Genomic DNA, 14,686 nt, shown 5'->3' on the forward strand with positions numbered 1-14,686 from the left:
TACCAATGGGCACCAGCATCCACTGGGAGCCAGCTAAGCCCTGCTCAGAGAGTGTCCCAGCTTAGCCACACAGATGACACCCACGCTCCCATAGGTGATGCTACTGCCCAAGGCCACATGCTGGCAAGAATAGAGCCACTGAAATAGATGCCCTCGCCATCCCCCAGGCCCCCACCCGGAGGCCCATGAAGGACACCACAAGGGGCACAGTCATACTGGCTAATCCAGAGGCCACAGCATTCAGTGTACCCCAGAACGGATCTCCTGGGCACCCACTATATTGCCCCCTTCCCTTCCTCCCTCTGCTCATTGTCCAACTGTCCCCTGCATAGCCAGTGTCCCAGGCTTCCCTTCTGGGCCCTTCACAGATCACAAGCAGCACCCAGCAAACCCTGCGATGAAGGGCCGAGGCTCCCCACCCTGACCCCCAGTGAGGTTTTTGTTTGTGAGCTTGTCAGTACCACAGCTCCCTACCCTTTTTTTTTTTTTTTTTTTTTTTTCTTTTTTTGAGACAAGAGTTTCGCTCTGTTTCCCAGGCTCGAGTGAGGTGGTGTGATCTCGACTCACTGCAAGCTCCGCCTCCCGGGTTCACTCCATTTTCCCGCCTCAGCCTCCCGAGTAGCTGGGACTATAGGCGCCGGCCACCATGCCTGGCCTTTTTTTTTTTTTTTTTTTTTTGTATTTTTAGTAGAGATGGGGTTTCACCATGTTAGCCAGGATGGTCTTGATCTCCTGACCTCGTGATCCACCGCCTCAGCCTCCCAAAGTGCTGGGATTACAGGCGTGAGCCACCGCGCCCGGCCCCACAGCCCCCTACTCCTAATGGTGCACCCGGTGTTTGTGGACTACAGAAAAAGCCAAGGGGAGGAGATGGGGAAAAGCAAACTCCTACATTTTAGAAGAAAATGTGGCAGAATATCTTTTTTTTTTTTTTTTTTTGAGACGGAGTCTGGCTCTGTCACCCAGGCTGGAGTGCAGTGGCGCGATCTCGGCTCACTGCAAGCTCCGCCTCCCGGGTTTACGCCATTCTCCTGTCTCAGCCTCCCGAGTAGCTGGGACTACAGGCACCTGCCACCTCGCCCGGCTAGTTTTTTGTATTTTTTAGTAGAGACGGGGTTTCACCGTGTTAGCCAGGATGGTCTCGATCTCCTGACCTCGTGATCCGCCTGTCTCGGCCTCCCAAAGTGCTGGGATTACAGGCTTGAGCCACCGCGCCTGGCCGGCAGAATATCTTAATGAGTCAGGGTAAAGAAAGAAAGATTCTCTTACACGGCACTCAAAAAAAAGCCCAGAGGAAAAAAATTGATGAAATTGACTACATTATTCAAATGAAAAACTGCTAGGGCCGGGCATGGTGGCTCACGCCTGTAATCCCAGCACTTTGGGAGGCCGAGGCAGGCGGATCATGAGGTCAGGAGTTCAAGACCAGCCTGGCCAACATACAGAAACCCCATCTCTACCAAAAATACAAAAATTAGTTGGGCATGGTGGCGCATACCTATACTCCCAGCTACTCGGGAGACTGAGGCAGGAGAATCACTTGAACCTGGGAGGTGGAGGTTGCAGTGAGCTGAGACACACCACTGCCTTCCAACCTGGGTGACAGAGCGAGACTCTGTCTCAGAAAAAGAAAGAAAAGAAAAGAAGAAAAGAAAAGAAAAAAGAAAAGAAAGAAGAACTGCTGCAGCAGTGAATCAACAAAGGCACAGTGAGAAGCCAAGAAAACAGCCTGGGAAATGATATTTGCAACGTAGGTAACCGACAAAGGGTTGGAATCCAGGATAAATTACACACTCCTTCAAATCAATAAGAAATGGAAAAACAACTCGGCGACGGAATGAACATACTGTCTCCAGAGGCACTGCGCAGGAGAGGAATCTGAGGAGGTGTCAGGCAGAGAGAAGATGTTTCCTCTCACCAGGACAGGGACAGTAAAGCCACATCACAGTGAAACACCATAGCACATCTATCAGGCTGGGATATGCCCCGGGCTCTCTGGAGGCCAGAGGCTGGGCTGGAAGCAGTTGCGATATCCAGCAAAGCTGAAGGCAAACACATTCTCCCTGGTTCAGTGATGCCCTCCCTGGCAGAGGCCCTAGGGGACTCTCTTTCCAGGGTACCAGGAAGCCCTGGGCAGGAACAGCCATGGCACAGTCCTTCTGCAGTACAGGAGTACAATCAACAAGCCTGCCAGCCTGGGATGGGCGAGTGTATCGTGATACATTCAAACACCGGAACAGTGTGCAGTGATGGAAATGAATGAAATACAGCCAGTGGCGCGACATGGATTCATCTCAAAATTTCTATAAATCTCTAATGTTGCTTAGGTTTTTTAAGGTTTTGGAAGTAGCAGAGGGATACATGCAGCGAGATCCACTTACATAGTTTTAAAACATGCAAAGCAAGATTATATATAGTCCGTAAGTAATTATATCTGTGGTAAAATATAAAGATATGCATTTTGAGGACGTAGTCACCAAATTATTGGTGGTTCAAGGAAAGGCAGGAGGAAGAGTGCTCTGGGTGGGGGGAGGTTCACGGTGTGCTTGGACTGTACCTATGATTTCTTCAAATAAAAATTTCAAGCAAGTATAAAATATGGATGTAGAATGTGAAGATTTGGCAATGCTGGCTGGTGGTATCCAATGTTCCTTATCACCATCTCTGTACTTCTGGGAATGCCTTAAATAGTTCACAATCATTGTAAGAGGACTGGTTGAGAGCAGCAAGTCCCCTCTCTCCACACTCCAAGAATGAGCGGACAGGACCCTTGCTTATTCCTCAGGTTCCTGCATGGTGAGCACAGGGCATTCATTTAGCTCAACCCAGCACTGGTCCCCTGTGGATCACCCTAATAAACCAGGGGCTCTCAACCCTGGGGCACGTATGACTATCATTCAAGGTGCATTTTCAGAAACATATGTCCAGGGCCCCACCCCCAGAGACTGATCCTGGTGGTCTGGGAGACGACCAGGGGCATGGCGGTATTTTTAAAAAACCATAGCCCTAGCATGCTCAACTCCCAGCCCAGATCAGCTGGAAGAAGATGTGCTTCAGGGGCCAAGCAACAATCCTGGACCCACACGGGCTCTGCTCTGTTGGGCCTGCCTATCTGCGCCTGATCCCATAGTCATTTCTCTCTGAGCCTTAACCCAGGGAATGCTCAACGCCTGGTTTTGAACGTTTACACTCCATCCTTTGGCAGGACGCTGAGCTATACACCAGGCCAGCATTTCCACTTCATCCTCACTTCTGGCCTCTGAGGCAGGTACTTTAGACATGGGAAATAACCTGTCTGGGGCACACGGGGAGTGAGGGGAAGGGCAGAGGGAGCCCAGGTTCATCTGACTCCTGGGCTATGACATCTGTTTATCCACCTTGAGCTAAGGTATCCCCTTCACAGCCTCCTATCATGGCCCTTGAAATGATTCCCTCGTCTAAAAATACTCATTGCATCATGCGACCGGGCAGATATCAATCTGCCATAAATCTTAACTCTCTAGCTGTGGTTACTGGGTAGCTGTTACTCCGGACGCCCCATCTAATCAGCGGGGCTGGTGGGCCAGGAACTATATGCAACATTGCCTCTGGGGCGGGCCTTTTTTATCCCTTAAATGTGTGCTATGGTATTTCACAAAAGAAAACATTTACAGGACATCCCCTTTTAATCATCAGGGAAACATAAATTAAAACCAAAATGAGATACTACTACACACCCACCAAAATAGCTAAAATAAAAAGACAGAAAAAAATCTATGATTGATGAGGATGTAAAGCACCTGGAACTCTCATATACTGCTAATGGAAGTATAAATTGGTACAAGTATTTTATTTACATTTTTTTAGAGACAGGATCCTGCTACGTTGCTCAGGCTGGAATGCAGTGGTTATTCATAGTTGCGGTCCCATTACTGATTGGCACAGGAGTTTTGACCTGCTCTGTTTCTGGTCTGGGCTGGTTCATCCCTCCTTAGGCAACTGGTGGTCCCCCCATCTCAGGAGGTCACCATATTGATGCCAAACGGTGCAGACACCTGATGGGCATAGGGCCCTACAGCCTAGAACTCCTAGGCTCAAGCAATACACCTGCTTCAGCCTCTTGGGTAGCTGGGACATGGCATGTGCCAGATGCAAATATTTTAGAAAACCATTGGGTACTACCTTCTAAAAGCTGAACACAAACTTACCCAGGCCAGCCATTCTCTTCTTAGGTATGTTTTGAAATAAATGCATATACATGTCCATCAAAAGACATTTATAGCCACTCTATTCTTGGTAGCCATAAGCTAGAAACAATTCAGATGTCCATCAGTAATGGAATGGGTAAGTAAACTGTTGTATACTACATAGTATAAATACCATACTCCAGCATTAACCAGCAAAAATCAGTAATACATACCACATGTAAATCTCAGAAATAAAACATTAAGCAAAAGTAGCTACAAGCAAGATATTACAAGCTGTATGTTTCCATTTATATAAAGTTTTAAAAGGGGCATCATCTGTAGTCTTATAAATTGACGACCCTGTTTATCATTGGTAAGGGTAATACCCAGTATGAGCATGTGGGAAGTTTCTGGAGAGGTGGTAAATATTCTACATGTCTTGATTGGGGTGGCAGTTACACGACACATTCACTCAGAACAATTTAACCAAATGTTTGTTTAGTATATGTGCTTGTCTTTTCTTTCTTTCTTTTTCTTTCTTTCTTTTTTTTTTTTTTTTTTTTTTGTCTTGAGACAGAGTCTTGCACTGTCCCCTGGGCTAGAGTGCAATGGCATGATCTTGGCTTACTGCAACCTCTGCCTCCCAGGTTCAAGCGATTCTTCTGCCTCAGCCTCTTGAGTAGCTGGGACTACAGGTGCACACCACCATGCCTGGCTAATTTTTGTATTTTTAGTAGAGACAAGGTTTCACCATATTGGCCAGGCTGGTGTCAAACTCCTGACCTCGTGATCTGCCTGCCTCGGCCTCCCAAAGTGCTGGGATTACAGGCGTGAGCCATCACACCCAGCGGATATGTACTTTTCTAATATGTATGTTGTAATTTAATAAAAAGTTGATGATCTACACCCTGGTACATATGTGACCTGGAGAGGAGACTGATGGACAACTTGAGTGCCCAGCAGATCTGTGTGCAGGACGCGAGCCTACCTCTAGGCACCTGGACCAGCTGCATGTATGCCTTGTACAGGTTCCCCCGGCAGACTGGGCTGAGGTCATTCAGCAGGAAGGACAGGGCAAGGACGATGTCGTGCTCTAGAAAGGCGTATCTAGGGAAGGGAGGGTGGATAGTGACATAAGTGAGACCATGCCCTGAGAGGCTCAAATAAGAAGGATCAGGGTCCCTGCTGGAATCTGATCCATGCTATCTGGGGTAGACCACATTCCTCTGGCTTTCTGGGAGCAGAGAAAGGCTACAGGTGCATGACCCATCTCACCTGAACCTCCAGGGGAGCGAGCTCAGCAGGCCCAGCCCACCTTGGCCCCTTGTTCTTCTGGTCTCCCTTGCCACCACATCTATGTACACCAGTTATGCTTGTCATTATCATTATACAAGTTCAGTAAATATTAGGCAAGTCAATTAGTTGCGAAGAGAGTTTTCTTTTTCAAATTTTCTTATGAGAAAAAGTTGAATGCTTTGAAAGGACTCAAAATTGAGCCTCAAAAAAAAAAAAAAAAATGAGATGATTGGCCAGGCGCAGTGGCTCACACTTGTAATCCCAGCACCTTGGGAGGCCGAGGTAGATAGATCACTTGAGGTCAGGAGTTCGAGACCAGCCTGGCCAACATGGCAAAACCCCATCTCTACCAAAAATACAAAAAATCAGCCAGACATGGTGGCACATGCCTGTAATCCCAGCTACTCAGAAGGCTGAGGCACAAGAATCACTTGAGCCCAGGAAGTAGAGGTTGTAGTGAGCTGCGATTGCACCACTGCACTCCAGCCTGGGTGACAGAATGAGACTGTCTCAAGAAAGACAAAAAAAAGAGATGATTGTAAAAGATTCTAGATGGCTCACACCTAATCCCAGTGCTTTGGGAGACTAAGGTAGGAGAATCACTTGGACTAGGAGTTCAAGACCAGCCTGGGCAACATGGTGAGACCTCGTCCCTACCTAAAATGTTAAAAGTTCAGCTAGACTTGGTGGTGTGTGCCTGTGTTCCCAGCTACTCAGCAGGCTAAGGTAGGAGGATCATTTGAGCCTAGGAGTTTGAGGCTGCAGTGAACTAGCATCGTGCCACTTATCCAGCATGGATGACAGAGCTAGATCTTATCTCTTAAAAAATAAAAAGATTCTAGAAGAGTTTTGCCTGCAGACTATTTCATTAATGTCTTTGAGTTCTTGCTCTACTTTAAAGAAACCAAAGCTGCAAACCAGATGATGTTATGAGTATGGTTTAAGCAAAAAATAAATAAATAAATAAAATAAAATAATAGCCGGGTGCGGTGGCTCACGCCTGTAATCCCAGCACTTTGGGAGGCCGAGGCGGGCGGATCACAAGGTCAGGAGATGGAGACCACGGTGAAACCCCGTCTCTACTAAAAATACAAAAAATTAGCCGGGCGCGGTTGTGGGCGCTTGTAGTCCCAGCTACTTGGGAGGCTGAGGCAGGAGAATGGTGTGAACCCGGGAGGCGGAGCTTGCAGTGAGTCGAGATTGCGCCACTGCACTCCAGCCTGGGCGACAGAGCGAGACTCTGTCTCAAAAAAAAAAAAAAAAAAAAAAATAATAATAATAATATATATATGAGAGGAAACACCAATCAGTGATCTCATATTCAACAAAAAGCCTGGGTCCCACATGAGGATTGGTGAATGCCCTATCATATGTGTTTTGGGTTAAAATGAACGATTTAAAGGAAACCATTTCTTCAGTTCCTTGCTTTGTAATCATTTCTTTTGATTAACCAACTGACTGTTGAGCCTGAATGCATCTGAAAGAGGCCTTCTGAGGTGACATCTGTCAGGGCTGGGTCCAGGAATGAATGAGAATGCATGTGCAAATCGCTCAGCCAAGTGTCCATAGGAAGTGCCCAATCAGCTGTGCCACTGCAGCACTGGTCACAGTTTCACTTATCATGTGTTTTGAATCGTTCTGGAAGAAGAAGTCACCGTGGGACACACAAGTTGCAGGGGTCTTCCCTGACCATGGGGGCCTCCTTGGTCAGTGCCTAGTCACCCACTCCATGTCTCTCGTGCTTTGAAAGTCAGTTGTGTGGCAGAGCGCGGTGGCTCACGCCTGTAATCCCAGCACTTTGGGAGGCCGAGGCAGGCGGATCACGAGGTCAGGAGATCGAGACCATCGTGGCTAACACGGTGAAATTCTGTCTCTACTAAAAAACACAAAAAATCAGTTGGGTGTGGTGGCGGGCGCCTGTAGTCCCAGCTACTCGGGAGGCTGAGGCAGGAGAATGGCGTGAACCCGGGAGGCGGAGCTTGCAGTGAGCCGAGATCGCGCCACTGCACTCCAGCCTGGGCGACAGAGCGAGACTCCGTCTCAAAAAAAAAGAAAAAAAAAAAAAATCACCACTGACCTCAAGGGAAATTTAGAAGTTGGCCACATTTCTGAGAACACTGAAGGAGTGCATGGGCCAGGCCCTTATCAGGTCCTTGCTCAGGGATGGTCACTTCACCACGTCTTCCTGCCTTGCTAATGTGGGCACAGCCAGGACCCCTGGCTTAGGCACTCCAGGTTCTGCTAAACAAATCCTTACTACCATTTGTTATAAGTAGGTTGATGTAAAAGTAATCGTGGTTTTTGACATTACTTTTAATTGCAAAACCACAATTACTTTTGCACTAACCTAATAATTGCTCAGGCTTCAAGGACCTGTCCTCCCAGCATCTGTCCCCCCTCACTGGGGATTACTATCTAATGTCCATATCAGGTCCAGAAAAGTGGGGGGAAAAAAAACAGCAGGAAAGGTGACTTGATCCTGTGTGCCCCTAACCTTTTAAAGTACCTTGCCTGGGTCATCTAAGATCTGCAGAGTGAGGCTGGGATCAGGAGTGTTGCCCAGATCACAGAGCAGGAAAGAGGGGGCCCCCCAAAAGGCTGGGGCTTGTGCCCTGACTTCGCCAGTCTGTCTGCAGTGCCAGCCTGCCCTTTTTGGTACAAAGCATGTGAATTAAGATGCTAGCCATGGCACCACCTCCACCTACACATACATACGGTTCACACGAGGCCAGGGCTACACATAGGATCAGCCACCAAGGCAATGAGAGCTTGGGAACTGGCAGGGCTGAGTAACTTTGGGTTTTGTGAGATGCCCTGGCACTCCTGAAACGATTTGAAGCCTCTCTGAATGGCTACCTGTTTATACCAAACAACCCCCCAAGGCAGTCAGCACCTTGCCTTTCTTGTCTTTTCTTCTTTCTGGGCCTGTGCACACTGGGCAGTGGCCCCTTTATCCAAAAGACCTGGGCCAGGGCTTGGGGGTGTTTGTGATGTGCGGTTCTGTATTTTTGGGGGATGGGGACAGGGCTGGTGGGGAGAAGTTCCAGTGAAAACCAGAAAACCTCCTAAACAAATTCTAAAAGAGCTGTTAACACTGGGGTTTTTTTCTAATACAAAGTAAAACTATTGATCGCTGGTGAAGAGGGTGAGCTGAGCTGATGTGGGAAAGCCTCTCCAACCACGTCCACCCTGTTGCCCCAACACCTAACTAAAATACTCTATGAAATCTTTTTTAAGTGTAAAATGTGAAGCTGTGCTGGTCAGGCGTGGTGGCTCACGCCTGTAATCCCAGCACTTTGGGAGGCTGAGGCGGGCGGATCATGAGGTCAGGAGATCGAGACCATCCTGGCTAACACGGTGAAACCCTGTCTCTACTAAAAATACAAAAAATTAGCTGGGCGTGGTGGCAGGCGCCTGTAGTCCCAGCTACTCGGGAGGCTGAGGCGGGAGAATGGCGTGAACCTGGGAGGCGGAGCTTGCAGTGAGCCAAGATCACGTCACTGCACTCCAGCCTGGGTGACAGAGCAAGACCCCACCTCAAAAAAAAAAAAAAAAGAAAAGAAAAACTGAAGCTGTGCTTACACAGGAAAAGGACACTTGCAGGTGCCAGAAACCAAGAACCCAGCCATCATGAACAGGAAGTGAGGCCACCAGCCCAGACCAGATATGCACTTTGACGCTGTTATTTTACCACCTTCACAGGGACAGGAGCCAAAGCCACAGGCCCTGTGGGGATCTGGGTTGGGGAACTGGGCTCTCTGTAAAAAGCTAAGAAATGGCAAAATTGTTGCAGAGGTAAGATCTGAACTTTCTTCCCACCTTGAAAGTGGGAAACTCAGCTGGGTCCAGTGGCTCACGCCTGTAATCCCAGCATTTTGGGAGGCCGAGGCAGGTAGATCACTTGAGGCCAGGAGTTCGAAACCAGGCTGTCCAACATGGTGAAACCTGTCTCTGCTAAAAATACAAAAATTAGCTGAGCGTGATGACACATGCCTGTAGTCCCAGCTACTCGGGAGGCTGAGGCACAAGAATTGCTTGAACCCAGAGAGGCAGAGGCTGCAGTGAGCTGAGATGGTGCCACTGTACTCCAGCCTGGGCGACAGAGTGAAAGACTGTCTCAAAAAAGAAAGAAAAGAAAAAGAGAGAGAGAGCGAGAGAGAGAGAGAGAGAGAGTGCTCAGAGCTCGGAACTAACATAAAATAAATAAAAATTAGTCTGGAACAGAGGGTCCCATAAGATACACACAGAGGCAACCCAAACCACCCCCACAGAGTCCTGCTCTGGCTAAATAGAAGCCCCTCCAAAAACTGGTGCTGCAGATAAAACTCCAGAGCACTCTACGCAGCTCAAGGGCATCATCCACCCAGGGGAGAAGTGCGGCTGGCAAGCGTCACACTGGTTTCCGGAACAGCATCCCACCTGCCCACGCTATGGCTCGCCGTGATGTAGAGCACCTCCGTGGTCTTTATCCGCACCATGCTGTTGCTATCCTTCAGCAAAACTTTCAGGTTCTCCATACAGCCTACAAAAAACAAACCAACCAACCAACCCTTGAATGTTTGCCAGTCTCAGAAACCAACTAACCCAGAAGTCAATAAGTGGGCCAGTTGGGGCAGGAATGTACCAGAGGTTCTGTTGCTTTGGGGCACTGGGGAATCATGTTGGTTATGCAGCATTTCAGAGTCACTGAAGAGGCTCATGTCTCATCCAACCCTCCTTGTGATTCTCCCTGCACACTTCCTACCAGTGCCTTCTCACAAAGTCTGCCATAAGATTAAGAAAATGGGCTTTGTCATTTCTTTGACCCCAGGAGAGATATGGGGTCAAATTACAACCCTGTGTCAAACTAGTCACATGACCTTGAGTGGGTTACACCTAGGGATGCCAGATTTAGCCAATAAAAATCCAGCTTTGTCTGGGCATGGTGGCTCATGCCTGTAATCCCAGCACTTTGGGAAGCTGAGGCAAGCAGATCACCTGAGGTCAGGAGCTCAAGTCCAGCCTGGCCAACATGGTGAAACCCCATCTCTACAAAAATACAAAAATTAGCCAGGCATGATGGCAGGTGCCTGTAGTCCCAGCTACTCAGGAGGCTGAGGCAGGAGAATCACTTGAACCCAAGAGGCGGAGCTTTCAGTGAGCCATGATAGTGCCATTGTACTCCAGCCTGGGCAACAGAGCGAGATTCCATCTCAAAAAAAAAAATAAATAAATAAATACAAATTCAGCTTTATTTATTTATTGGGCAAACCTAGACTGACAATCCTTCTCTGAACTATGCTTTTCTTATCTCTGGGTTGAGAATGGACTCTCCCTTGTAGGTGGCCTTTCTGAGGATTAAGATAATCCAGGCTGCGTGTGGTGGCTCACATCTATAATCCCAAAACTTTGGAGGCTGACCTGGGAGAATCAATTGAGGCCAAGAGTTCAAGAACAGCCTGGGCAACATAGCAAGATCTTCTTTATTAAAAAAAAATTTAAAAATTAGTCAGGCATGGTGGTCCATGCTTGTAGTCCTAGTTACTCAGGAAGCTGAAGCAGGAGGATCTCTTGAGCCCAAGATTTCAAGGTTACAGTGAGCTATGATTCTGCCACTGCACTCCAGCCTGGGAGATGGCAAGACTCTGCCTCAATAAACAAATATTTCTTAAAAAGAACCTGGGCACTCTGCCTATAGCGGAACTGGCCTGGAGTCAGCTTCAAACAACAGCAACCCTTATTACTGAAGTTCTACCCAGTGTCCGAAGCCATGCTAGGACCCCAGTCATGGCCACCTGTGCTGTGTCACGCTTACCTATGCTCATGGCCTTGTAGATACACTCGGGGTCATGCATGAGGTCACACAGGGCCATGAGGGCTTTCTGCCTCGTCTGGAGGTCCTCTGACTGCAGCTCCTCCTTCAGCTTGGGCAGGGCCCGATGGCCATAGGCAGTGGTAATCTGGGTAGTGTTGATGTTAACGGGAAACTCCATGGAGTTCTGGGAATGGGCCATCTATCCCCAACGACAGAGGCCTTTCCAAATGAAGTTCTGCAGAAACCACTCACTAAAAGAAACCAAAAAGCTGTCATTATTTCTACTATGATTTAAAAGCTACTTCTCATTTGATCCTCCAAACTGTGAGGGCAGGCAAATGGGTATTTTTACTTTCATTTTACAGATGAGCAAACTGAGGCTGACAGCAATGAAGAGATTTGCTCAAAGTCCCAGTGAAGGTAAGTAGCAACCCAGACTGCAAACTCCAGAGCCCCGCCCCCCCCCCCCCCCCCCCCCCACAATAGTGCTTCACAGAAGAAACCACTGATACTTTCATCTGGATCTTCAGTCAAAGGCAAAACAAACCAAACAAGCAAACTCCGAGATGGTCACTCTGTTTAGTGCTTATCTTGTGCCAGCAATAAGTAGTATCCAACTCAACTACCCCATAAGGAGGGGGCTTGTTTTATCCCTATTTTACAAATGAGGAAACTGAGGTTCTGGCCAAGGACCTTACTGGAGGCTGTGAAAGTGGTAAGACTAGGAGCAAATATTGAAATCTGGGTCTAGCTCATTCACTGCCAGGAAGCCATATTCAGATGCTTCTGACACATCCATGAAAAGGAATTAATGTTAAAAGGTGATTTATGGGCCGGGCGTGGTGGCTCAAGCCTATAATCCCAGCACTTTGGGAGGCCGAGGCGAGCGGATCACGAGGTCAGGAGATCGAGACCATCCTGGCAAACACGGTGAAACTCTGTCTCTACTAAAAATACAAAAAAACTAGCCGGGCGTAGCGGCAGGTGCCTGTAGTCCCAGCTGCTTGGGAGGCTGAGGCAGGAGAATGGCGTGAGCCCGGGAGGCGGAGGTTGCAGTGAGCTGAGATCGCGCCACTGCACTCCAGCCTGGGTGACAGAGCGAGACTCCGTCTCAAAATAAATAAATAAATAAATTAATTAATTAATTTTAAAAAGGTCATTTATGGCCAGGCGCAGGGGCTCACGCCTGTAATCCCAACACTTTAGGAGGCCTGAGGTGGGCGGATCACAAGGTCAAGAGATGGAGACCATCCTGGTCAACATGGTGAAACCCCATCTCTACTAAAAATACAAAAATTAGCTGGGTGTGGTGGCACGTGCCTATAGTCCCAGCTACTCAAGAGGCTGAGGCAGGAGAATCGCTTGAACCCGGGAGGGGGAGGTTCCAGTGAGCCAAGATCGTACCACTGCACTCCAGCCTGGCAACAAAGCAAGACTAAAAAAAAAGGTGATTTACTTTTATTACAGACACACACACACACACACGCTTTCAGCAACTATGCGCAGTGTAGGTTAGTAGTTAAGAACTGGCTCCAGATTCAGGCCATGGGTGACCCTTGGCAAGTTTCTTCGTCTATGTGTGTCTTTCTGCAGCTTCAAAGGGGAGATGATAACAGTACCTCCTTCCCTGCCTCCCAGAATTGTCATATTAACGAATACATGTAAGCCTGGCATACCAGGGCTTCAGATATGTTGGCTGTGGTTATTACTATGGTTGTTATCATGGTTAGTAGAATGGACAGGCCCCAGGCCTGTAGGAATCTACTCCAAAAGGTAAGCCAGATGCTCACGCGGGACACCAGATGACAACAGTAGAAGTGGGGGCCTGGCTGGGAGGGACGTGGCCATGTTTGAGTTGAGCTCCCCTCGCAGGAACGATGGGCGCTGGAGACACAGAGGCCTGCCCTCTTCTAAGGGGCGTGGGCTGGGAGAGTCCGGCCGGAGACGAAAGTGCGTGATTTTGAGTGTGGGGACAGGGCCCTGTGTGAATGGGACTGGGTGGGTCACTGGGCTTCCCGTCCCCGGGCCCCTAGCCCACCGCCGTCGCCTCACCTGCCTCCGCAGCCCTTTCTGCTTCCAGTAGCGCGTGCCAGTGGCCAACCTATTCAGTTGCCAGGCGACATCGTTGCCAGGCGACTCCGGTAGCGTCCCCAGCGCCGCTGTCTACATACTCAGCGCCCACTGCGCAGGCGCAAACAGCCCAAGGCTGCGGCCGGCTGCAAAGCGGGATCATTTACAGGGTTGCTGTGGGTACCAAAGGCAGCTCAACTTTCTTCAAAGTACAGAAGGGAAGGGAAGTGACTTATTTACGCCCTTCTCTGTACTGGGTACTTTGCATGCCTCTGATCCTCAGAGTAAATTCATAAGATGGCAACATCTAGTTTAGGGACAAGAACCTCAGAGCAGTTCAGTCGATTCTCCAATTTTTTTTTTTTTTTTTTTTTTTTTTTTTGGACAGAGTTTCGCTCTTTCGCCCAGGCTGGAGTGCAGTGGCGCGATCTTGACTGCAACCTCCGCTCCACTCCGCGCCACGGACTCCCCCAACCCCGGTGCAAGTGATTCTCCTGCCTAAGCCTCCCAAGTAGCTGGAATTATAGGTGCCCGCCACCACACCTGGCTAATTTTTGTATTTTTAGTAGAAACAGGGTTTCGCCATATTGGCCAGGCTGGTCTCGAACTCCTGACCTCAGGTGATCCACCCGCCTCGGCCTCCCAAAATGCTAGGATTACAGGCGTGAGCCACTGCGCTCAGCCAGTTTCCCCCAAATTACACAGGCCTGATCTCTGTACTGCCTAGCCCTGCCCATGCCCCTTGCTCTGCAGGCTGACCTCCTGGTAATGACAAAGGTTAGCCCCAGCAGTGGACCCAACACACTGCTGGCCGGTGTAGCTGTTCTCAAAAGCAAGCCAGACCCAGCCACCACCTGCATAAAACCCTCCATGGCTTCCCACGGGTCTCAGGGCTGAGTCCAAACTCCTAGCCTAGTGCTGAAGTCCCTGGGTGATGGCCTCCTGCAGCCATGCTAGACTCTCTCTTAATCCCTCAAATGCCACCTCGCTCCTGAAACCTGAGTGCCCTGTAACACTAATTATTACCTCTTTGTCCTTCAGGATGCAACTTGGTGAACACTTCTTCCATGAAACCTTCCTTCTCCCTGAAGGAGTGAAGTATGCGCCATCCCAAAATATGCTGGATTGGTATATTGACCATTTTGAGTTGACAACATTGGAAAAATAGTAGCCTCAGAAAGGGTTAGCTGGGCCAGGTGCAGTGGCTCATACCTGTAATCCCAGCACTTTGGGAAGCTGAAGGGGGAGAATTGCCTGAACCAAAGAGTTTGAGGTTATAGTGAGATATGATCACACTACTGCACCCCAGCCTGGGTGACAGAGTGAGACCTCAACTCTAAAATAAATCAATAAATAAAGA

At 48.8% G+C, this 14,686-nt stretch overlaps 1 protein-coding gene and 1 pseudogene across 2 annotated transcripts in view; both read right to left on the minus strand.

Moving 5' to 3' along the window:
- LOC105482157 (radial spoke head 14 homolog) overlaps window positions 1–13,451 on the minus strand; it is an 83,400-nt gene extending 69,949 nt beyond the window's left edge. The window contains exons 1-4 of one of the 2 annotated variants that reach the window (XM_071080107.1): window positions 13,309–13,451; window positions 11,257–11,507; window positions 9,882–9,984; window positions 5,155–5,273 (exon numbers count right to left, since the gene is read on the minus strand). In XM_071080107.1, coding sequence (XP_070936208.1) covers window positions 5,155–5,273; window positions 9,882–9,984; window positions 11,257–11,455 — 421 coding nt within the window. In that variant the 5' untranslated portion in view covers window positions 11,456–11,507; window positions 13,309–13,451. Of the gene's footprint in view, window positions 1–5,154; window positions 5,274–9,881; window positions 9,985–11,256; window positions 11,508–13,046; window positions 13,069–13,308 lie in introns of those variants that run through there. The other variant, XM_071080108.1, reaches the window with a different exon arrangement.
- Window positions 8,494–8,559, minus strand: LOC112429631 (U7 small nuclear RNA; annotated as a pseudogene).
- Window positions 13,452–14,686: the final 1,235 nt, after the last annotated feature.

This window comes from Macaca nemestrina, chromosome 15 (genome assembly GCF_043159975.1).
Source record: "Macaca nemestrina isolate mMacNem1 chromosome 15, mMacNem.hap1, whole genome shotgun sequence".
Lineage (NCBI taxonomy): Eukaryota > Metazoa > Chordata > Mammalia > Primates > Cercopithecidae > Macaca > Macaca nemestrina.